This window comes from Cervus elaphus, chromosome 1 (assembly GCF_910594005.1).
Source record: "Cervus elaphus chromosome 1, mCerEla1.1, whole genome shotgun sequence".
Taxonomy (NCBI): Eukaryota; Metazoa; Chordata; class Mammalia; order Artiodactyla; family Cervidae; genus Cervus; species Cervus elaphus.
The window spans coordinates 64,225,108-64,249,638 of NC_057815.1; the positions used below are offsets into that span (position 1 = coordinate 64,225,108).

At 40.5% G+C, this 24,531-nt stretch overlaps 1 protein-coding gene across 1 annotated transcript; it reads left to right on the top strand.

Moving 5' to 3' along the window:
• Nucleotides 1-7,520: 7,520 nt before the first annotated feature.
• On the top strand, nucleotides 7,521-8,479 carry LOC122702332 (olfactory receptor 52R1-like). Its single transcript, XM_043916068.1, has one exon. The coding sequence runs from the start codon at nucleotides 7,523-7,525 to the stop codon at nucleotides 8,477-8,479; it is 957 nt and encodes a 318-aa protein (XP_043772003.1). The 5' UTR covers nucleotides 7,521-7,522.
• The last annotated feature ends 16,052 nt before the right edge of the window (nucleotides 8,480-24,531 follow it).

Sequence of the window (24,531 nt, forward strand, 5' to 3'; positions counted from 1 at the left end):
CAGAGCCCCACCATGCCCCTCCCTGGGAGAGCACTCACTGCCCAGCCAAGATGGATCCCAGGGAAAAGGATTCTGGGAGGATGCAATGACATATAGGCTGGTGGCTCATCTCTTCTTTTGACTTTTCTCAAGTTAAGTTGGTGGTAGATTGTTAGTTCTGCGTTCTTTACCAGGACCTCCTCTTGTGAGATAATGCATGCAGGTGGTTACTATTGGGCCTGGCTAGTGTGGGCAGGTTGGGTCTGTAGTTCCCCAACCTTTCTGGTCACAGAAAGTTTTTTATGCCCAGGAATTCCACAGGGTCATGGAAGGTATTACTGAGTACTATAGCCTGGATATTGCCTCTCAGCTCCGAGAAACTGTTCCAAAGAGATAAGAGAGGAGACGGGATATATAGGACTTCTGCTGAAGAAAAAACAAACATGTCCTTGAGCATCAAAAGATTATTGCTAATCATACAAAAGTGAGACATCTCAAGTTAATGATTTTAGTGCCTTTCCAAGAGTCTGGAATCATTAAATTGATTACTTTGACAACGTATCTTAACTATCTAGGACCAATATTTAGCTTTTCTCTCTCTTGAATCCTCCTCATGGCACATGGAGAGAAAAGGGACTGCATTGGCTGTTAGCATCATGGCTTAATGTCAAGCTGCATTTTTTGCTTACTGATATGGCAGGGAACATTTTTTATCCACAGGTGTCAGTTACCTTGACCTCACAGAGCCCTAATATCACACTAAATATGGATACTTCCTCCAAATGATTATTCATACTTGCATACAAGATTAAATACACATAAATTCTTAAGCAAATCCACTCCTTTACACATGTATTTATTTCTCTCTCTCAGATATACACATCAACATACAAAATGAATAAGCACACTTTCACATTGCACAAAATATCCTTCAGGTCTAAATATATATACTCTGCCTGCACACATCGTCAGTCATGTCTGACTCTTTGTGACCCCATGGACTGTGGCCCGCCAATCTCCTCTGTCCATGGAATTTTCCAGGGAAGAATACTGGAGTGGGTTGCCATTTCCTACTCCAGGGGATCTACTCAACCCAGGGATTGAACCCAAGTCTCTTGTGTCTTCTACAATGCCAGGCAGATTCTTTACCACTATACTACCTGGGAAGCCCATACATAATCTGACTAACAACAAACTACAGTAATACAGATAAATTTACACTTAGGTTATCTCAACACACATTCTTTTATGTACATTCAAATCCCATGTCTTTGGATTTATGTGTACATGGGAGAAAGGAGAATTAGGGGTTAATGCTTGCAGCTTTAGTCTCCAGTCTCAGAGGAAGCCAGTGTGGGTAAGAGGCAGTGGGACCCAGGATGGGTTCAGAGAATTAGTATCTGGGGGAAGGAAAAGGCTAGGCTTTCATAGGTTTTAAAATAGGCTCTAGCAGGTGGTCTCTGTTAAAAATCTGATTTCCAGAAGCCACGTAGAGTTACTTCTGGTCACATTGGAATTGATGAGTACCAAAGCAGATCTCACAGTGAGGGGTCCCCAGAGCCCCATTCATCTCTATCCATCTTGGGGAGCCATAGGACTCACAGAGGCTTCAAGGAGCTACAGGCATGGTGTGCGCTGTGCAGAACGGCTGAACTCACTGGGGGCTCCAGATCTACAGACCATGACTGCCGATCTCCAGCCTGATATGGGAGGAAGACTTGCTGCTTGTTCTGTGTCCTCCAGGGAGAGTCTAGAAAAGTAGGAAGACTTCCTCCAAACACAGTCCTTCCACAAAGGAGGTTGGATCTGAACCCCACACTCCAGCTTTATTGTCCTTGGTCTTAGTTTAAATACCCCAATGTAGGAAAGCAGAGTGTAAATTTTTCTGAAGCTATTCCTTAGCAAGTTCTCAACTCATTTTAGTCTATCCGTTCAGGTTTGAACAACATGGACTAAACTGATACTTTTCCAAGTTAATGATAGTGAAAGTATCAGGTTCATTAGGAACGGAGCAGAAAGTGCAGAGAGGAAAGAGACGTGCCTCTCAAGGGCTCCCATTTGTCACCTTAGACTTGGGTCATAGGTCAGTTCTGTTCCTATAGTGTTTACCCAAGAAACAAAATCTGGCAGTGAGAAGTCAGGGCCAATAGAATCACATGAGGAAGCCGAGAGGCATCACTTATGAGGGAAATTTCGTCTGTGAAAACGTCATTGGAGAGTCTGGGAAATAGATGAATCAGAGGACAAAAACTGGCTTTTCAAAGTGGCTACAGTATAGGAGTAGCTGAACCTTGGCTGAGAAGAGAGTCACCATCCGTAAGCGAGTTTGTACAACAGGTGAGTTATCTGTTAAGGCTCATGGGCAGACGTCAGTAAAGATGCCATCCTAGAGAATGCAGCTTACACCCAGAGATGCCAGACGATCGATCAGAAACCTATTCTAAAGGCAACCAATCCAATGGTATAGCAGGGTTTCTGGTTTCAAATGCAGATCTTTCTGAAATTCAGAATTGTAGACAATTATATATACAATTTCACCTGGTGGCTCAGATGGTAAAGAATCTGCCTGCAATGCAGAAGACCTAGGTTCAATCCTTGGGTTGGGAAGATCCGCTGGAGGAGGGCATGGCAACTCACTCCAGTATCCCTGCCTGGAGAATCTCCAAGGACAGAGGAGCCTGGCAGGCTACCGTCCATGGGGTTGCAAAGAGTCGGACACGACTTAGCGACTAATCACTGCACAGCACATATGATTCCACAGGTTCCCTTTGTATCTGACTTTTTCATGACAGGCCAACAATCTCTGCTGTATCCTACCAGAGTGATTGTCCCAATCAATCACTACCTACAGAGGCAGTGGTGTGGACCACCAAGATCATTGGTTGTGAGTTAAGCATTTGGCACTGAATTATTGTGTAGTCTTGGGCAAGTCATATAACTACTCTGAGCTCTATTTTTCTTATTGTAAATAGAGATGCAAAGTGTGTGTGAGAGAAGTAATAAAATGTAAAAGTGTATAGCATTATATCTACAGTAATAGCAATGCCTTCTACAATTGATCAAAGCAATTAACACTCACTTTGATGAATTGTATCTCTAGTCAGCATCTTCACCAGAGCCCAGTGCAAGGGTGAGATGGCCCAAGTATTCTTCTCCAGGTGACCGTCAGTGTCAGTGACTATGTCCGTACAAGCAGAGGGCGACACATAAGTGGTAAACAGAAGGGAAGGAGGGAGCCTTGTGCTCAAAGAGAATATATGACTGTTTGGGAAGGTCAGGCCAGGCAGATGGGGATAAAACAAAATCTAAGTGCCCAGATAATGTGTGTGTATTTCTAAATTTTCTTTCTTTTTTCAATGATCTGTGATTTTGTTTTTAAACCTAAGCCTATGATCAGATAATTTACAGATTTTGGGTAATTATATATCTCTTCTAGTTTAATCTTTCTAATGAGTAGTCAAAAGCACCTTTATCAATCACATATATACAGTAGTTCAACAGTTGTGTTACTGAAAAGCATCCTTGTTTGAAAGATAATCCAGAGTTATAACAGTCAAATTAGACCTTATGAAGAATTCACAAGCAAAGTTTGTAACATATTTTGTCTCAGTGAACTTAAAAGCACCTGATCTTAAAGATCATCTATAACAGTGGTGTTAAATGCTCTTTATTTGATGATAAACATAAACCACAATAAGATGTCTTTCATTAAATAGAAGGAAATTTTTACATAGAAAATTTTAATTAAATTGGCATGTGTGTGCACTCTGTTGCTAAGGCATGTTGGACTCTTTGAGACCCCATGGACTGCAGCCCACCAGTCTCCTCTATCCATGGGATTTCTCAGGCAAGAATACTGGAGTGGGTTGCCATTTCCTATTCCAGAGATTTTCCCAACCCAGGGATTGAACCTGCATCTCCTGCATCTCCTGCATTGGCAGAGGATTCTTTACCACAAGCCACCTGGGAAGCCCTTAAATTGGCATAATTTAAAAAAACAAAAAGATAAAGTGAACATTGTCAGTGTATCTTCAGCCCTTGCCTTGACAGGCTAGCAAGCACAGCTTGAAATCAGGTGAAGCTTGCTCTGTTCTATGAAACAGTGAAGGGATCTTCTCAATATTAAAGTATATTAATATAACCAATTATAGAAATCTGAATATAAAGTCAGTCTTCCATAGGGTTTGAGAAAGCATTCACCATTTCCCTGAAAAGCTTAACATTCCTCAATCAAGTTCAATCATCTCTTTTAGAAGGGGAAACAGTGATAATACTTGCTGAACCAGAACTACTATCAAAATTCAAAAATCTGACCATATTCATTCAGCCATAGCTTGTCTGATTTATGCATTAGTCACTTTTTTCAGATAAGCAATCAAGTTTTCCCTTTCTCCCTTCTTAATGCCAACAGAGATCATTTTTGTTCTAGGGCTGTATTTCTTGGAATTCAGCAAGTACTCCATCAGCATCTCTCCCCTGGTGATGCCTTTGTTCTTGTGGCATCTGTGTGAAGTGAAGTCGCTCAGTCGTGTGCGACTCTTTGCAACCTCATGGACTGTAGCCTACCAGGCTCCTCTGTCTATGGGATTTTCCAGGTAAGAGTACTGGAGTGGGTTGCCATTTCCTTCTCCAGGGAATATTCCCAACCCAGGGATCGAACCTGGGTCTCCTGCATTGTAGGCAGACATTTTACCGTCTGAGCCACAGAATCTGTGTAAAATAATGCAACAGGCTGAATTGTCTTTCACCCAAGCAGACCATGGAGTTTGACCCAGTCTTATGCTTGCCTCCCTTCTTCTCAGTATGACACTGGGCACACTTCTGAAGAAAAATCTTCTTGCTTGATTCTCAACATCTCCCATATTTAAGCTGTTCTGTCTCCTTATGCGACCAAGAGGTTCCTGCTCACAAGCAGAACATCCTTCTCTCTGAGTGTCTGTATTGTCACCTTATCATAGATAAGAGTGTTTGTTTTGAGCGAACCTATAGCTATTATCGGGCTTCCCAGGTGGCTCAGTGGTAAAGAATCTGCCTGCCAATGCACGAGATGTGGGTTCAATCCCTGGGTCAGGAAGAGTACTCAGAGGAAGAAATGGCACCCCACTCCAGCATTCTTGTCTGGAAAATCCCATGGACAGAGGAACCTGGTGGGCTATAATTCATATAATCATGAAGAGCTGGACACAACTGAACACTCTCGGATGAACCATAGCTATTATCTGAGCCTTGCTTTTGGCTCAGTGGTAAAGAATCCACCTGCCAGTGCAGGAGATATGAGTTTGATACCTGAGTCGGTAAGATCTCCTGGAGAAGGAAATAGTAACCTATTCCAGTATTCTTGCCTGGAAAATTCCATGGACAGAGGAACCTGGTGGTTACATTCTATGAGGTCCCCAAAGGGTCATACATGACTTAGCAACTAAACAACAATAGCTATTATCTATGAAGGATGGTAAAGTTTTCAAGTTAGAGAAAGATAGTCTGAGCCCCAATTCTTTAATAATGTTAAAAATCTAGAGAATATCATAATTATTTCAGATCTTCCAGAAATCCTTTCTTTCTTTCTTTCTTTTAACTACTGGATCTGGAATGAAATGTTTGTCCATACCCAGAGTTGATTTGTTAAAGGGAGTTTGAAAGATACTTTTCTTCTCTATATACTTCTGTTATAAAGGAGGTAAGAGCTAATTCTTTCAAACAAAGGTCAACTGAGAGTAAATAGTGTGAATGTGGTGGGTAAGAACCAGATGAGTTTTTCTGTCACTGACTCTGAGTTAGGTAGTGTTCACATGTGGGATGAGACAGTAGGATTACCCCCACATAATGCTGGCAAATACCAGCAAGGATGATATTCACAAAGTCCTCCCCTGGCCAGCAAGGCAACCTCAGTATGAGAAGTGGATATAACTTATATACTCGTGGTGTTTAAGTGGGGGTTCTGTCAGGACATTTTAAGAAATGGTTAATTGGTCAGTGACTCCATTGCTACTGAATAATGACCTTTATTTGTTAGTTTCTTCAGTCAGCATTGATTAAAGTCCTTTTTGTCACAAAGCACAGGTTCTAGGAATAGAGCACAGCTCAGGGATGATTTCATGAAATTTAACACTTAGGACAGGAATTGGAAAACTAGAGCCTGCACCAACTCCACTTTGCATCATGGTTTTGTGCATAAACTTTTGTTGGAGCACAGCCCCACTCACAGGTTATATATCAACTATGGCTGCTTTCATGCTACTCAGCTAAGCTGATTAGTTGTAACAGAGATTGTATGGCCCAGAAAGCCTACAATATTGATGATCTGACCTTTTACAGAAAAGTTTGCTGATCCTACAACTAGGAAGAACCATACACTAAATTCCTTATGCAATCAGTACACAGTTGGTCAGTCAGATACCTTTGAGTCAAATCCTCATAGTAATTTTCTTAGAGTCAAAGCTAACTCAGTGTCACTAAATAAACTGCTTAGGGCCTTTAAGCCAGAGTTTTCCAAACTGACTTCCTACCCTGAAAAGTGGCCCATGTATTGTATTGTTGCTATTGTTTGAATTTTGATGTAGGAGGCCACAGCATGGAGCCTGTTTTTTTTAATAGAACTCTGCCTGTCTCATCTGGATGTCTGCCTGTGTGTATATCTGAATATTTCTGCAGAAGAAGAAAAGGAGATCCTCATGTAAAATACAAATACACTGACTCTGAATACCCACAACACTGGTCAGTCCAAGTGTGTATATAGTCCAGAGAAAGACAGGGCACAGGGGGTCGAGGCCTGACTCAACCTCTAACCAGCCGGTGCCCTTGGCTAGTATGCTTGCTCCATCTCCCAGAGACCAGCCCTGTCCTGGGAGAGGGCAGAGGGAAAGTATAGGCCAACCTTCCTCCTGGGGCCTAAGGAGATGCTGGGGTCCTTAGCTTCGGGAGTCTAGAACCGAACAGCAGGGAGACAGTGGGATCCTCTACAGAGTCATCCCCTGCAGAGTCGTCCCCTGCATAGTCATCCCATTTGAAGAAACAGGAGCTCTTTTCTGGTAGGAAGAGCAAGGGCAGATCACTGCTCCCCACATCCACAGAGCCTGGGTCCCCAGGAATGCGTTCATTGGTGAGATGTAGTGAATCAACTGCTTCCCTGAGGCAGGGCTTCCCAAGTGTGATGGAGGGATCTACGAGAAAGGTTAAGTGAATCGGTTGTTGGTTATAAATAGAACAGAGGGAAAGAAGTACTATGACATTATTTTCCAAGATAGTTTTCCTTCAGCAGATTCTACTTTCGAAATTTATAAAATATTGTACTTGCAACTAGTATGTTCTGACCCTATTTTCAAGGACATAAATATGAGTGAAAATTAAGGTTAGCAATGTATTATATTACAAAATTTTATATATTAAAATAGCTGAATTCATTGTAGCTTACCATTAAGCCCAGTTGCCCTATATTCAATTCTTCCATCGAAAGGATTATCAATAATAATAATAATTTACTTTAAAGCGATCACCTGCAGAGACTAGATCACCTTCCCAATGGAGAAACACTAACCATCCTGTGATGTTGACTTCAGGGAACAGCTCTTCTCATCCGGTGTCCTTCATCCTGCTTGGGATCCCAGGATTGGAGAATTCCCAGTTTTGGGCTGCCTTTCCATTCTGTGCCATGTATGTTGTGGCTCTAGTCGGCAATATCACTCTCCTTCATGTAATCCGAACTGATCCCACCTTGCACGAGCCCATGTACCTCTTTCTGGCCATGCTGGCTACCACTGACCTGGTCCTCTCCACTTCCACACAACCTAAAATGCTGGCCATATTCTGGTTCCATGATCATGAGATAGAATACCATGCCTGCCTCATCCAGTTGTTCTTCATCCATGCCTTTTCTTCTGTGGAGTCCGGGTTGCTCATGGCTATGGCCTTGGACCGCTACATGGCTATCTGCTTCCCACTGCATCACTCTAGTATCCTGACTCCATCTGTCGTGGGTAAACTGGGGGCAGGTGTGATGATGAGAGGGCTGCTGTGGGTGAGTCCTTTCTGCTTCATGGTGTCCAGGATGTGCTTCTGCCCTAATCGGATCATCCCCCAGTCATACTGTGAGCACATGGCTGTGCTGAAGTTGGTGTGTGCTGACACTAGAGTTAATCGTGCATATGGACTTTTTGTGGCCTTCTTTGTGGTTGGCTTTGATATTATCGTCATCAGTGTATCCTATGTAATAATTTTGAGAACTGTTCTGGGGTTACCCTCAGGTGAAGCCCGGCTCAAGGCTTTTGGCACATGTGCCTCCCATATCTGTGTCATCTTGGCTCTTTATATCCCAGCCCTCTTTACTTTTCTTACCCACCGCTTTGGACATAATGTGCCCCAAGTAGTACATGTCATGTTTGCTATTCTCTATCTCCTGGTACCTCCCATGCTCAACCCCATCATCTATGGAGTTAGAACCAAACAGATCAGGGACAGGGTTATTCAAGGTTGTTGTAGAAATGACTCCCAACTCAAAGCATAGGGTTTTAACTACCCCAAAGTCCCCACGGTTAAGGCATTGATAATATAAATGCATAAAGTTTGCCAGAATGTCACAACTTTTTTTTCAAATTTATTGAGGTATAGTGAAGTGAAACTCACTCAGTCATGTCCAAATCTTTGCAACTCCATGGGCTGTAGCCTGCCAGGCTCCTCTGTCCATGGAATTCTCCAGTCAAGAATACTGAAGTGGGTTGCCATTTCCTTTTCCAGGGGATCTTCCTGATCCAGAGATTGAACCTGGGTCTCCTGTACTGTAAGCAGACTCTTTACCATCTGAGCCACCAGGGAAGTCCGTATTGAGGTATATGTAACATACAAATAGTTGCACATATTTCGGTTCAGTTCAGTAGCTCAGTGTCCAGTTCTTTTCGACCCAATGGGCTGTGTGTGGCACACAAGGCTTTCCTGTCCATCACCAATTCCCAGAGCTTACTGAAACTCATGTCCATCAAGTTGGTGATGTCATCCAACCATCTCATCCTCTGTCTCCCCTTCTCCTCCTGCCTTCAATCTTTCCTAGCATCAGGGTCTTTTCCTGATACTGATGAGTCAGTTTTTCACATCAGGTGGCCAAAGTATTGGAGCTTCAGCTTCATCAGTCCTTTTAATGAAGATTCAGGACTGATTTCCTTTAGGATGGACTGGTTGGGTCTCCTTGCAGTCCAAGGGACTCTTGAGAGTCTTCTCCAATACCACAGTTCAAAAGCATCAATTCTTCAGCACTCAGCTTTCTTTATAATCCAACTCTCACATCCATGCCTGCCTACTGGAAAAACCATAGCTTTGACTAGCTGGACCACTGTTGGCAAAGTAATGTCTTTGCTTTTTAATATGCTGTCTAGGTTGGTCATAGCTTTTCTTCCAAGGAGTAAGAATCTTTTAATTTCATGGCTGCAGTCAACATCTACAGTGATTTTGGAGCCCTCCCCCCCAAATAAAGTCTGTCACTGTTTCCATTGTTTCCCCATCTATTTGCCGTGAAGTGATGGTACCAGATGCCATGATCTTAGCTTTCTGAATGTTGAGTTTTAAGTCAACTTTTTCACTCTCTTCTTTCACTTTCATCTAAAGGCTCTTTAGTTCTTCTTTGCTTTCTGCCATAAGGGTGGTGTCATCTGTGTATCTGAGGTTATTGATATTTCTCTGGGCAGTCTTGATTCCAGCTTGTGCTTCATTTAGGCTGGCATTTTGCATGATGTATTCTGCATATGAGTTAAATAAGCAAGGTGACAATATATAGCCTTGATATACTCCTTTCCCAATTGGAACCAGTCTGTTGTTCCATGTCCAATTCTAACTGTTGCGTCTTGACCTGCATACAGATTTCTCAGGAGGCAGGTCAGGTGGTCTGATATTCCCATCTCTTTAAGAATTTTCCAGTTTGTTGTGATCCACACAGTCACAGTTAAAGGCTTTGGCGTAGTTGATGAAGCAGAAGTAGATGTTTTTCTGGAACTCTCTTGCTTTTTCGATAATCCAACAAATGTTGGCAATTTAATCTCTGATTCCTCTGCCTTTTCTAAATCCAGCTTGAACATCTGGAAGTTCACAGTTCACATACTGTTGAAGCCTGGCTTGGAGAATTTTGAGCATTACTTTTCTAGCATGTAAGATGAGTGCAATTGTGAGGTAGTTTGAACATTCTTTGGGATTGCCTTTCTTAGGGATTGGAATGAAAACTGACCTTTTTCAATTTTCATTTTAATAAATTTATTGTATTTGATTAATTTCATTTAATTAATCATATATTTAATGCTTACATTTTGATGAATTTGGGCATATGCATACATCCATGATACCATCACCACAGTCAAGGTAATATAAGCATGTATCACATATATATTTGTATTCTCAGTCACCTCTCTCTTGTCACAATCAGTGATGAAGAAGATTCTAAAATTCAGGCTCGTGTTTTTAAAGCCAATGTTAAAAAAAAATAATCAACATCAGATGAAGTTGTTTAAAGAGAAATCAGGAGTATGTTTGCTTTTCTGAGAAAAAACAGCTATTGGAGCCTAAAAGTGCTTCCAGAAATAAATGGGTGTTCTGAAGGACCATTGTCAAATTCCCAAATTTTAGAGTTTCCTGGAATTTTGATCCCTTTACCAGGAAATCAGTTAATAGTTGTGAGTCTCTTCCTTTTTCTTTTAAAAATCACTTTATGGCTATATAACTTGAGGCAGTAAAATGGGAATATCTTAAGACATAGTTTAATGAGTTCTGGCACATGTAAATGTCTGTGTGGCGACCTGCTCAATTAGGATATAGAAAATTCCCATCACTTCATAAAGATTTTTGCTGTGTCTTTTAGTTAAACACTCCCCTCCTCCCAAGCAGGCAAATCCTAATCTGAGTTCTTTCTCTCACTAAAACTTGAGTTTAGTTATTTTTTTTCCTTCACTAAAATTTTAGTCTGGTATCCCACTCAGTATAAAGATTTTCAGATTCATTCATATAGTTGCATGAATGAATGATTCATTTCCTATTCTTGCTCAGGAGTATACTTCATTTTTTCTACATACCTCAATTGTTATATTGTTATCCTCTGTCTTGCTTCACCTTCTACCATTCTAGTCTTTTACTTCCAAACATATCCACTTCTTACTGCTCTTAGGGCTTTGCTTTTAATCATACCAGTTCTCCACATGGTTTGCTTCTAGAACTTTCTAATTCTCATCATTCTGTAGTTTTCAACTAATACCACCTTATCAGTGAGTTATTTTTTAACCTGTGTATCTTGACTAGATTCTGCCCCTTATTATTTTCTTTCAACACATTTTATTTTCTATGTATCTTAGCCCAACTAATTTAAATAATTATTTAAATTACTTATTTGTTATTTATTCCTCTGACTTGAATATAAATTCATGAAAGCATAAAATAATTGCTTACAATTCTATCCCCAAAACTAACTCACACACACAAAAAAACCTCACTGAGTGAATGAATGAATTTTTTCCTGTGTGATATCATTGTCCTAACAATTTCACTATGAACCACAAGATGGCATTTCCATGTATATTATCCCCTCATCCCTCCAAAATTGGATCCCAGTCCTAAAGGCTCCTTTCATTTATCCCCATGGAAATTTTGAAGATCTCTGTTGGTCAAATGAGATATGTTCATTATATAAATAACAATTTCCCTCATTCTCTTCTTTTTAATTAACAAATGTAAAATATTTGAAACATTTTAAAATTTCTGTTCAAGAAATGATTTATTAAACAATTATCTGCACCAAACATTCCATAAGAGGATGGGAATAGAGTAGAGAACAAGAGAAACTGTCCATCAGAGCATTTAAATGGTAGGAGAGAATCAAAATAAACATCCTGAATACCTACAATTCCAGCTCCAGTATAAAAACTTAGTATTTGAGCTATGCAGCTCTCCTGCACTCAGTCATCTCTGACTCATTGTGACCCCATGGACTGTAGTCTGCCAGGCTTCTCTGTCCATGGGATTCTCCAGGCAAGAATACTGGTGTGAGTTGCCATTTCATCCTCCAGGGGATGTTCCCAATCCGGGGATTGAACCCACAACTCCTGTGTCTCCTGCATTGGCTGGCAGATTCTCTACCACTGCATGATATCTGAAGTCCATCCTGATTAGAAGTATCCTTAGCTGTTCTGAATTGATGAAAATAGATGATTGCCTTCATCACACAAGAGCCAATGGGTTCAGGACATCAAATTTGTAACTAAATTCCAGCTTCTCTGTAGCCATTTGTAAAAAGTATCAAATGAGTACTGTGATTGAGGAATTCAATTTCCCCTTTGTAAGACAGGCAGAGTTATCACTGCCCCTCTCTTCTCTCAAGTAACACACATCTCTAACATGACACAAGGGACCAAGAGAGATCAGACAGACCTTACCAAATGCATCCCTGGCAAGTCAGCTTCTCCTGGTTTTTAAACATTGCTAAGAGCCAAGTCAAGCTCTCAGAATTCAGTTCTAGAGTAATTTCGAATGGGAAACCTGCATCAGTATTGTCTACTCTTTGTAGAGCCAGACACAGGGTTTTCTGTATGATGGCATTTCATATTCAACAAGCATTTCTTTATCACTTATATGTCAGGGCTGCACTTGATACTGTGGTTATAGAGATCAATAGTTCATAGCTTATCCTAAAATGTGCTCCTCCGTGTTCTCACAGACTTCCCTGGTGCCTCAGATGGTAAAGAATCTGCCTGCAATGCAGGAGACCTGGGCTCAATCTCTGGGTCAAGAAGATCCCCTGGACAAGAGAATGGCAACCCACTCCAGTATTCTTGCCTGGAGAATCCCCACAGAGGAGTGACTAGCACTTAATGTGCTCTCACAGCTTCCCAGGTGGCGCTAGTGGTCAAGAGTCTGCCTGCCAAAGCAGGAGACATAAGAGATGTGGGTTCAATCCCTGCGTAGGGAAGACCCACTGGAGGAGGGTGAATGGACATAGGAGACTGGTGGGCTACAGTCCATAGGGTCACAAACAGTCGGACACAACTGAAGTGACTTAGCATGCACGTGTGTACTCTAACAGAAACTGGTAAAATCTGCTGTCATCACACTCACTTACCCCTAAACACCCTGGTGATCTGATTGTGCATTTTAATATTGACTCTCAGTCAGCTAACCCTGGAGTCACTGACTAATCCTAGTCCGTCTTCTGAGCCTTGGACTCCCAGGGCCAGAGAAGGAGGGAGAGAAAGGCCCAAGGAGGTTTGATGCCTGACTTCACAGACGACAGCCTCCACCCCAACCTCTCCAAGATCAATGTAGTCTCAGTCTTTGGGTTTCAGTTCTCAGTGGGTCTATCTTAGACGTGGACCCTCAGGGTAAAGATTTAGGGTGTCTCATTTCTGGAAGCCCTCCAGATACCAGCTCCAGTATTTCTTACAGACATTTGCATCACTGCACGTGTGTATGTACAAGTGTCTATCCAGTTACATTTTGTAGATGAGGAAACAGAAACCAAACAATCCAAGTAAGATCCTTGGGTATCTTTCTGAGTCAGAATGTAGAGCCGAGGCAGAAAGGGAATGGGTGAAAATAAACAAAAGGCAGATCTACTTGGTAAGAATTGATCCTTTCTAAGAAATCCACTACATGTTTACAACTCTGATGAGACATTCCCATGATTATTCATATTAATGATGCCCCTGGAGTCATGCAACATGGCTCCCTTAGAAGAGTTTTAAAAAGGAATGTGTGCCAGTTTCTTTTTTGTAAACTTCATGTTTTAAAAGATGTTCAAGGCCAATGGGGTGTTGGAGAAGACTCCTGAGAGTGGGACTGCAGGAGATCAAACCAGACAATCTTAAAGGAAATCAACCCTGAATATTCATTGGAAGGACTGATGGTGAAACTGAAGCTCCAGTACTTTGGCCACCTGATGCAAAGAACTTAGTCATTAGAAAAGACCCTGATGCTGGGAAAGGTTGAAGGCAGAAGGAGAAGGGGACAACAGAGGATGAGATGGTTTGATGGCATCACTGATTCAATGGACATGATTTTGAGCAAGTTCCAGGAGATGGTGAAGGACAGGGAAGCCTGGCATGCTGCAGTCCACAGGGTCACAAAGAGTCGGACACAACTCAGTGACTGAACAATAAAATAGGGGCAGGATACTTCCCCAGAAGGTCCCCTGTTTTAATTGTCTCCTGGAATGGAATAGAAAGGTCTCAGTGAATGCTGTTACCCAGATCTGCAGCAGTAGTTCTCTTATTTCTGGAAACAGCAGTGATACTTGTTGGATCCATTATAGCAGGAAGGTGTGGGCAAGGAGCCAGGAACAGGAGATCTATTGAGAGAAGAGTAAATGTTGCTCTGGAAAAGGAATAGTGAAGTCTACAGTGTAGTGATATTATCTCTGGACCAATGAGAGTGATGGTTTCAATTATCAACAAAATAATTCAATTATTTTTGAAGCTAGTTTTCTTGAAGTCACATAGGAGAGGGAGTCATTCATACATTCATTCATTCATTCAGTGATTTTTCAATAATTACTCTTCCATGTGTCTTCTGCCTTACTAATAATCCTCAACAGCCATGCTTTTTATGGTCTTTTGACTGATTGAGAATTTCTGAGGGCACCACCAGACCATTCTCATTGCTGCATGCCCAACACTTAGCAGCCTGGAATAGAGTAAGTTCTTAAAGAAACAGATAAGTGACTGATGAATAGTATATTCTAAAAAGATCTCACTTGGAATTAAAAGAAAACAAGCAGTCCATTTTATGGGTTTTCTGTGATCCCTCACTTTCATAAGGCACATAAGCATATGAACCTGAATGCATTGTTGGTTTATTGATTCACTGTTAATAATGATATTTTTCACAGAACTGGAACAAATAATTTCACAATTTGTATGGAGATAAAAAACACCTCGAATAGCCAAAGCAATCTTGAGAAAGAAGAATGGAACTGGAGGAATCAACCTGCCTGATTTCAGGCTCTACTACAAAGCCACAGTCATCAAGACAGTATGGTACTGGCACAAAGACAGAAATATAGATCAATGGAACAAAATTGAAAGCCCAGAGATAAATCCACATACCTATGGACACCTTATCTTTGACAAAGGAGGCAAGGATATACAATGGAAAAAAGACAACCTCTTTAACAAGTAGTGCTGGGAAAACTGGTCAACCACTTGTAAAAGAATGAAACTAGAACACTTTCTAACACCATACACAAAAATAAACTCAAAATGGATTAAAGATCTAAATGTAAGACCAGAAACTAGAAAACTCCTAGAGGAGAACATAGGCAAAACACTCTCCGACATAAATCACAGCAGGATCCTCTATGACCCATCTCCCAGAATATTGGAAATAAAAGCAAAAATTAACAAATGGGACCTAATCAAACCTAAAAGCTTTTGCACAACAAAGGAAACTACAAGCAAGGTGAAAAGACAGCCTTTAGAATGGGAGAAAATAATAGCAAATGAAGCAACAGACTAAGGATTAATCTCAAAAATATATAAGCAACTCCTGCAGCTCAATTCCATAAAGATAAATGACCCAATCAAAAAATGGGCCAAAGAACTAAACAGAAATTTCTCCAAAAAAGACATACAGATGGCTAACAAACACATGAAAAAATGCTCAACATCACTCATTATCAGAGAAAAGCAAATCATAACCACAATGAGGTACCATTACATGCCAGTCAGAATGGCTGCTATCCAAAAGTCTACAAGCAATAAATGCTGAAGAGGGTGTGGAGAAAAGGGGACCCTCTTACACTGTTGGTGGGAATGCAAACTAGTACAGCCACCATGGAGAACAGTGTGGAGATTCCTTAAAAAACTGGAAATAGAACTGCCATATGACCCAGCAATCCCACTCCTGGGCCTACACACCGAGGAAACCAGAACTGAAAGAGACACATGTACCCCAGTGTTCATTGCAGCACTGTTTATAATAGCCAGGACATGGAGGCAACCTAGATGCCCATCAGCAGACGAATGGATAAGAAAGCTGTGGTACATATACACCATGGAATATTACTCAGCTGTCAAAAAGAATTCATTTGAATCAGTCCTAATGAGATGGATGAAACTGGAGCCCATTATACAGAGTGAAGTAAGCCAGAAAGATAAAGAACATTACAGCATACTAACACATATATATGGAATTTAGAAAGATGGTAATGATAACCCTATATGCAAAACAGAAAAAGAGACACAGAAATACAGAACAGACTTTTGAACTCTGTGGGAGAATGTGAGGGTGGGATGTTTCAAAAGAACAGCATGTATACTATCTATGGTGAAACAGATCACCAGCCCAGGTGGGATGCATGAGACAAGTGCTCGGGCCTGGTGCACTGGGAAGACCCAGAGGAGTTGGGTGAAGAGGGAGGTGGGAGGGGGGATCGGGATGGGGAATAAGTGTAAATCTATGGCTGATTCATATCAATGTATGACAAAACCCACTGAAATGTTGTGAAGTAATTAGCCTCCAACTAATAAAAAAATTAAAAAAAAAAAAAAAAAAAAGAATACATTTGAATCAGTTCTAATGAGGTGGATGAAACTGGAGCCCATTATACAGAGTGAAGTAAGCCAGAAAGATAAAGACCAATACAGTATACTAACGCATATATATGGAATTTAGAAAGATGGTAACGATAAACCTATATGCAAGACAGGAAAAGAGACACAGATGTACAGAACAGACTTTTGGACTCTATGGGAGAAGGCGAGGGTAGGGGAATCTGAGAGAATAGCATTGAAACATGTATATTATCAAGTGTGAAACAGATCGCCAGTCCAGGTTGGATGCATGAGACAGGTGCTCAGGGCTGGTGCACTGGGATGACCCAGAGGGATGGGATGGGGAGGGAGGTGGGACGGGGGTTCAGGATGGGGAATACATGTAAATCCATGGCTGATTCATGTCAATGTATGGCAAAAACCACTACAATATTGTGAAGTAATTAGCCTCCAACTAATAAAAATAAATGAAAAAGAAAAAAAAAGTAGGTTATGTTATAGGTGAAAAAAAAAATGATGCTTTAAGCAGCAGTTATGGAAGATAGTAGCCCTGAGGCATCATCCTTTTTCCCCAGGTTCCCAGAAATTAGGCCCAAGATTTCCCTAAAAGTAGCAAAAGAGTGGGAGAACCATTACACAGAATCAGGAGACCCAAAAACCAGTTCAGCTCAGATCTGGTCCTAGGGTATGATTGGGGATGACTCTGCTCTTTCAGGGACCAGCTCTTCTATGACCTTCTTCTCAGCTCTCCAAATAAAACAACAATCACTAATTTGTTGTTGCTTAGTTGCTTAGTCATGTCCAACTCTTTGCGACTCCATGGACCATAGCCTGCCAGGCTACCCTGTCCATGGAATTCTCCAGGCAAGAATACCGGCATGGGTTGCCATCAGACCTGCCTACTTCCAAAGAAACAGAGAAAGAAACAAGTGTGTATTTAAGCAAACATAAATACACAAGGGAGTTTGTGTCTTTATGAATTCACCCCATTGGTAGGGAGACTTGAGAGCAGGAAAATCATCAAAAGAGATATCATCAAGGAAGTGATGATTAATCTGTGTCTTTCACTGGGTAGTTTTAATACATCAAAGGGCGACAAATGGGAAGGAAAGTCAAAGTCGAGGAATCAGCATTTTTAAAGGTGATAAACCTTTGAAATGAAAGATATAGGAGCAGCAGCAAACAAGGCTGAAACAAGGCTGCAGAGTCAAATACAGACTCGATCTTACCTAGAAGTTCAGGTTTTTAGCTTGCAGGACAGAGATCCTCCAAGAGATCTCTGTGTTTTAACCAAAGATCCTAGGCAAATTCAGGGTGGGAGTACAGGGCTCCTAGAGAAACTGAGATCTGAGGGAAAAAAGGAAGACCTGACAGGTAACGCTGGCCCCAGATGAAGGCAAAAGCATGAAAACATCTTCAGCAGGCTGTAAAGAATTACACAGAGGACAAGGATAGGATGGCAAGATGATGGTTGAGTTAGGCGTTTCTCTTTCTCTCTCTTTCCTGTTTTCATGATTTTTCTAATTTATTTTAATCTAATGTGTATAAAAGAGTGGTTAGTTACACCCATGTGAAGAGCTGACTCATTGAAAAAGACCCTGATGCTGGGAAAGATTGAGAGCGGGAGGAGACAAGGATGACAGAGGATGAGATGATTGGATGGCATCATCGATTCAATGCACATGAGCTTGAGCAAACTCCGGAAGACAGTGAAGAACAAGGGAAGTCTGGCGTGCTTCAATCCATGGGGTTACAAAGAGTCAAACATGACAGAGCAACAGAACAACAACAAAAGTATACCCACAGGCATAATGAAAAAGTAATTTGTTACTTTAGGCAAAATTGACTTTTATGTGGAAAAAAAGGACAGGGGTTGATGTAGCGTTTACTATGACTCATGTCCATTTGGTGACAAAGTTTAAAATGTTTATTCTTCATTCCATAAATTTGGGCTTGTGATTTATAAACACACCATCAGGAGAAAATATAGCTCATTTTAAGGTTTAATTTAGGAAAAATATGTGTATTTATTAACATATGATAAGCAATTTCCCATTCAGACCATTTTCTAATCACTCAGCTCTCATAATTCCCAGACTTCTCAAAAATATTGTGTTTGTGACTCAATTAGTCTCTTTGGAAGGTAGGCACCTCATCCAACAGTAGTCATCTTCTGATGCCATTGTTGTCGACCAGCCCTGCACCAACTCCTTGTGTCTTTTCAAGGTGGGAGGCTCCCCAATCTGGATCTGTTTCCTGTCCTGTATATGCTACACAATGGCTGTTGTGAGAATCAACCCCCTCTCTGATGTGTCCTGCACTCACTACTTCTATGAAGCATGTATTTCTTCCTGACCCTGCCAACTTTCATGGTGGAGACCCTCTTACCTTCACCTGATCTGAGATGCTGTACATTTCATTGGTTCTAAACACATAAAATCAACAACTGTGACTGCTTCTGCTCCACCAGGTCTGCTTTATCCATACTCTGTCAGTCAGGGTTGGTCACGTGCCATCTGGTACTGAATATCTCCACATGCATCCCACCCCACCATTTCATTGTATTCCAGTAATTGGCAGTCAAGCTGGGAACAGCTGTAATAACAAAAGCCTTGTAGGAGTGAATCCCCTTTGCCCCATGTTCTCCTGATTGATAGTTTACCTCAAACAAATCATCCCTTAGACCTACTGTAAGCATGTGGCCATGCTGAAACTGATGTATGCTGATGCCAGACCATATCTATGATCTTCTCTGTGACTGAATTTGATATATATGTCATTACAACACCATATGTTATGATACTCCAGGCTATTCTCCAGCTACCCTATGGAGAAGCCCTGCCCAAGGCATGTGGCCTGTGCCCCCAATACTCATGTCATCCTATTGCTGTATGTCTCAGGGACTCTACTTCTTCCTTTGCTTTAGCTACCACAATTACTATAATGCAGTTACTACTATACATACAATTACTATAATGTGATGGATTCCTTCACATATATAGAGATACACTTTAATTTGTAATACTTGTGTACCCATCCATTTCAATACCCAATTAGATTCTTTAAACACTTAAATATGATAAATTAATTGTTATGCTATACATATAACCTTCTTAAATGTTTCTCTACATTGAGTGTAGCTACAAACTTGTCTGGTCCACAGTAGATACTTAATAAATATTATTTCTATTGAATCAATATGAACATATCCAGTGTGAATTTGCCTTTTTAAAAGAAATACACTTTACCTTCAAAGAAAAGTTGTTTCCATTTAAAAAGTAAATTTGTATACTGATAAAATCAGTGATAATCTAGCATGTGTAACTCAATTCTGGATCCAAGGATTTCAAAAAATAATTAAAATTTGATATTAGCATTTTTTTCAGAGATACTTATTTTAAGAATACACTAGCAGAAAAAAGAACATACTAGCAGTATGTTAGTATGTTAGTTAATATGTTATGTTAGTTAGTATGTTAGTTAATATGTTAGTTAATGTTAGTTAATATGTTAATATGTTAGTTAATATGTTAATATGTTATGTTAGTTAGTATGTTAGTTAATATGTTATGTTAGTTAATAAATAACACTTTCATTTCCCAGATAGGAAAATTAGAGAATTAGTCTTTTTTGCAAATTCATCCTAAGGAACGATAAAGCAAGAGAGACAGCTTCAGAAACATACATGCATACATACATACATGCATACATCTGGACAGCATCTCAGATCAGGTGAAGGTAAGAGGGTCTCCACCATGAAAGCTGGCAGGGTCAGGAAGAAATACATGCTATCAGAAACTTTTCAGAAAGGTCACACAGATGCATAATATTTCTTCTCAGTTGTGTACGTTCAACATCACATTTCCCTCATTCACACTAACAGGCATTGTTCTTTATCAGACTCCTGACCCAATAGCTGCTTCACAGGAATTCAGAAAAACCCTTTACTTTCACAGATGCACTAATAGAAAAGTATTTTTTAAATCACAGCGAGAAATAAGATTTTAATCTCTGCCTTGCCGCTTGATGGCCAACTCCTGCATTAGGTAAGACCAGAGCAAATACAGTTAAAAGCACATATCTGTGGTCTGATCTCCTGTCTGTATTCAATCATCCACTCACTCAACAATTTCTCACAGTATTGAATCCTCGAGCTTCCCAGATGGCACAGTGGTAAAGAATCCGCCTGCCAAGCAGGAGACACGGGTTCGATCTGTAGGTCAGGAAGATCCTATAGAGAAGGAATGACCACCCACTCCAGTATTCTTGCCTGGGAAATCCCAAGAACAGAGGAGCCTGGCAGTCCATGAGGTTGCAAAGAGACTTAGCAACACGCACACATTGAATTCCTTGTTTATTTAATGGGGGCAGGGGTCAACAAAATACTTAATCGCTTTATTGAATTAAATCACACTGAACTTACTGAGAAAGTATCTACTCTTATCCTTGTATTAAGCATGACTCTTATCTTCTTAACCTTCAAAATTCTTAAGCCCTGAGTGGTCCCTTATCCAAAGGGCATGATAAATTTATGCTGCTCTTCTCTTTGGCATTCCAACTGTTCTGTGAGTGCTGGTTTTGTAGTTGACTCTGCCAAGTGTTGAAAACAGTCATAATGAGGGGAACGAGGTGACTGATGCCCCTTTGGACACATATACAGACACTTTTCCTCTACACCCGTTATTCATCAAGTCACACATAGAAAAAGAAGCAGATGAATATGGAAGACAATGCTACTACTGATAAATTCTGTGTGACTGAGCCTCAGCCTCCTAGAAGCCTCTCCCCCTACTTCAATAGTGCACATAAGAAAAGAATGTTTCTCAGTCGTGTCCGAATCTTTGCGACCCCATGGACTGTAGCCTACCAGGGTCCTCTCTTCCGTGGAATTTTCCAGGCAAGAATACTGGAGTTGGTTGCCATTTCCTTCTCCAGGGGATCTTCCCAAACCAGGGGTCGAACCCCGGGTCTCCCGCATTGCGGGCAGATGCTTTATGATCTGAGCCACCATTGCATCTCAAAATTAGCCACTAAAACCCCGGATTCCTTTCAAAAATCAGTGAAAGATTACCCCACAGAGGGAGCACATCAAGGTCTAATAATCTTTCTTGTTAGAGCCTGTTACACTCAAAAAATAAGTATCTGTTAGCACACTTGTTTGGAGAAAGCAGAGGGAATAAAGAAGATTGAGAAAGGATAGGATCACAGTGTCTTTTCTTCAGGAATTGTCTGCAGTGTGCCTGTGAAGTATTCTAGGGGTAGAATTCTATGCCCAGCTCTACTTGGACTGTGACATGAACTCTGTCTTCTGCATTTACTTGCAACATGATATTCAGGAAGAGCACCAGCCCAAGTCCTCAGTTTTATTCTACCTGGCTCAATAATTAGACAGAATGAGTAGACTCTTAAAATGAATAAGTCCCTTGTAATAGTGAACTTGGGCAAGTAGCTACAGGATGAACAAACACTTTCTTATTCATTCTGACAGTTCCTCATAGCATAAGTGTATGCATATTGCATTTTGTAAAAGTGTCTTTCTACCAGGAGAAGGAGATAAAAGAATGGGGTGAGGAAATAAACAAATCAGCTATTGTCATTTTCAAATTAGTGATAAGAACAATTAACATTTTCCATAGTTTTAGTCCGCATCAGACCACACCAAATACTTCATGTACTATATATAATATACATAGAGTATACAGAAACTGTTATTTAATCCACAACTAGAATATTTTAAATACTCCAAATGTAATTACAAAAATATCAGTTTTTGCCAACTTCTATCCAAATAAGTCTTCCATTCATTGAGCATTATCCATGTGACGAACACTATGTTGTGTTGTACAGACTTTGTCTCAAGTCATTTTCACAATATTATTATATTATTATCCACATTTTATCAATGAGACAAGTACCTACCCAATGTCACAAACTAGTGATGACAGAGTTAAGATTTAAATATCAATCAGTCAGATTCCAAAATGGTTATACTTTCGGTATGAACTTGAGTAGAAAGTGATAGTAAAAAGGAAAATTGTATTATTTATATTTGTTGTTATACCTCTGAAGTATGCACTCCTTCAAATGTGATGAGGAGCAATAATTGAATGGAAAGGTATTTAAGGTTAGGGTAACATGCCGCAATTTACCAGCTGCATCAATTTGAATAAATTGCTTTAACACACTAGGACGTCAGTTTCCTCTTCTGTTAAGTTAGAATGATAATTATAAATAAATTATATAGTGTTATTTTGTGGATTAAATTATATAATTAAATATGAAATATCCTTTCTAAACTATGTATTTATGAGCAAATGTTACATTTTAAATAATTCATATAATCGATTTTTTTCTTGGCATTTCTTGGCCTCATCTCCAAATGGAATCTTCCAAGTGTCAAGAAAAGATGATTAAAAAGGAAAGATCTAAGGTTGAGGTGCCAACAGCAGAAAAGGCATTTGGGCACCAGTGGAGTAACCTTTACTCACACTGCCTTGTGGGTGAGTTCTGAGTTAGTATTTTCCTACTGCTTAACAAAGGACCATAAATCAGTATAAATTCAGTGGCTTAAAATACCACAAATGTATTATCTTACAGTTTGGAGGTCAAGGTCTAAAATAAATGTTGTGGGGCTAAAAATCAAGGTTTCAGCAGAGTTGTGTTCTTTCTGAAGGCTCTAAGGGAAAATCTGTTTCCTTGCCTTTTCCAGTTTCGAGAGCTGGTCTGCATTCCTTAGCTTGCGTCCCCTTCCTTACAGATCTCCAATCTCTCCTTCCATAGTTCCATGTCCTACTCCAACTCTGAGCTTCACGCCTCCTTCTTATAAAAACCTTTGTGATTACACCAAGTCCACCTGGATAATCCAGGCCAGTCTCCCCAGCTCAAAACATTTAATCCAAAATAGTTTAAGTAGGGACTTCCCTGGTGGCTCAGACGGTAAAGAATCCCCATGCGATGCAGGAGACCTGGGTTCGATCCTGGGTCAGAAAGATTCCCTGGAGGAGGACATGGCAACCCACTCCAGTATCCTTGCTTGGAGAATACCATGGACAGAGGAGTCTGGTGGGCTACAGGCCATGGGGTTGCAAAGAATTGGACATGACTGAGTGACTACTGCTTTTCACTTTCCCTGGTGGTCCAGTGGCTAAGACTCCACATTCCCAGTGTAGGGGGCCCAGGTTCAATCCCTGGTCAGGGAACTAGATCCCACCTACTTCAACTAAAGATCCCACATAGGCAATGAGAAGATCCTGTGTGCCACAAGGAAGATCGAAGATCCTGCATGCCACAACCAAGACCTAGCATAGCCAAATAAAAATTAAAAATGGGTTTAAGTAAATGTAATGTATCTGCTTCCCCCATTATTAGATGTCACTGTCAGAACAGGTCAGAACATAGTACACACTCACCATAATTATTTAAATAAATTTGTCAACAAAACAGCTACAAATGTATGAATTAATTAAGCCATAAAATACAGTACATAGTAGCTGCTCAAAAAGGATAGTTATCATTATTTCAGAACATGTCAAAAAATTCTATTTATTGAAGACTTGTTTCTGCGGTTTCTTTTGGTCTTTTTTGTTCCTTTTAATCCCTCCTTAAATCATTGAAATAATATTTACTAGTGCTTCTTTCTGTCAATGATTTTTTTTTCTTTAAATGCAGGGAATGAGATGCTAAAGTAAGACTATCAGATGATGTATGTAATGAGTCCTGCCTCTGCCTCATGTGTGGATACTCAGTTATGTCACTTCCATCTCTTTCCCCTTCCAAGGGTGTAATTCACAGCAGGAAAGCTGTGGTTAATGTCTGTGCAAAAACATTACACTCAGGAGGTTTTCCTCAAGTGTATCAAATGCCTGAAAAAATTCATGCATTTTCTCTGGGGTGGGTTACGAGGCCCCTCTGGGGCCAGGGATTCTGCTCTTGGCAGGGCTGTCATGTGGGAAAAGCTATTTAAATTGCTATTTGCTCCTGCTTGAAAAGGCTGAAATTGTAGATTCTCCCCATTCAAGTGCCCCAGAAAGCAGTTCCATCATTCAGG

Bases quoted from the DNA above. Each gene is read 5' to 3' on its own strand.
- LOC122702332 (XM_043916068.1), top strand. From the start codon at position 7,523: ATGTTGACTTCAGGGAACAGCTCTTCTCATCCGGTGTCCTTCATCCTG.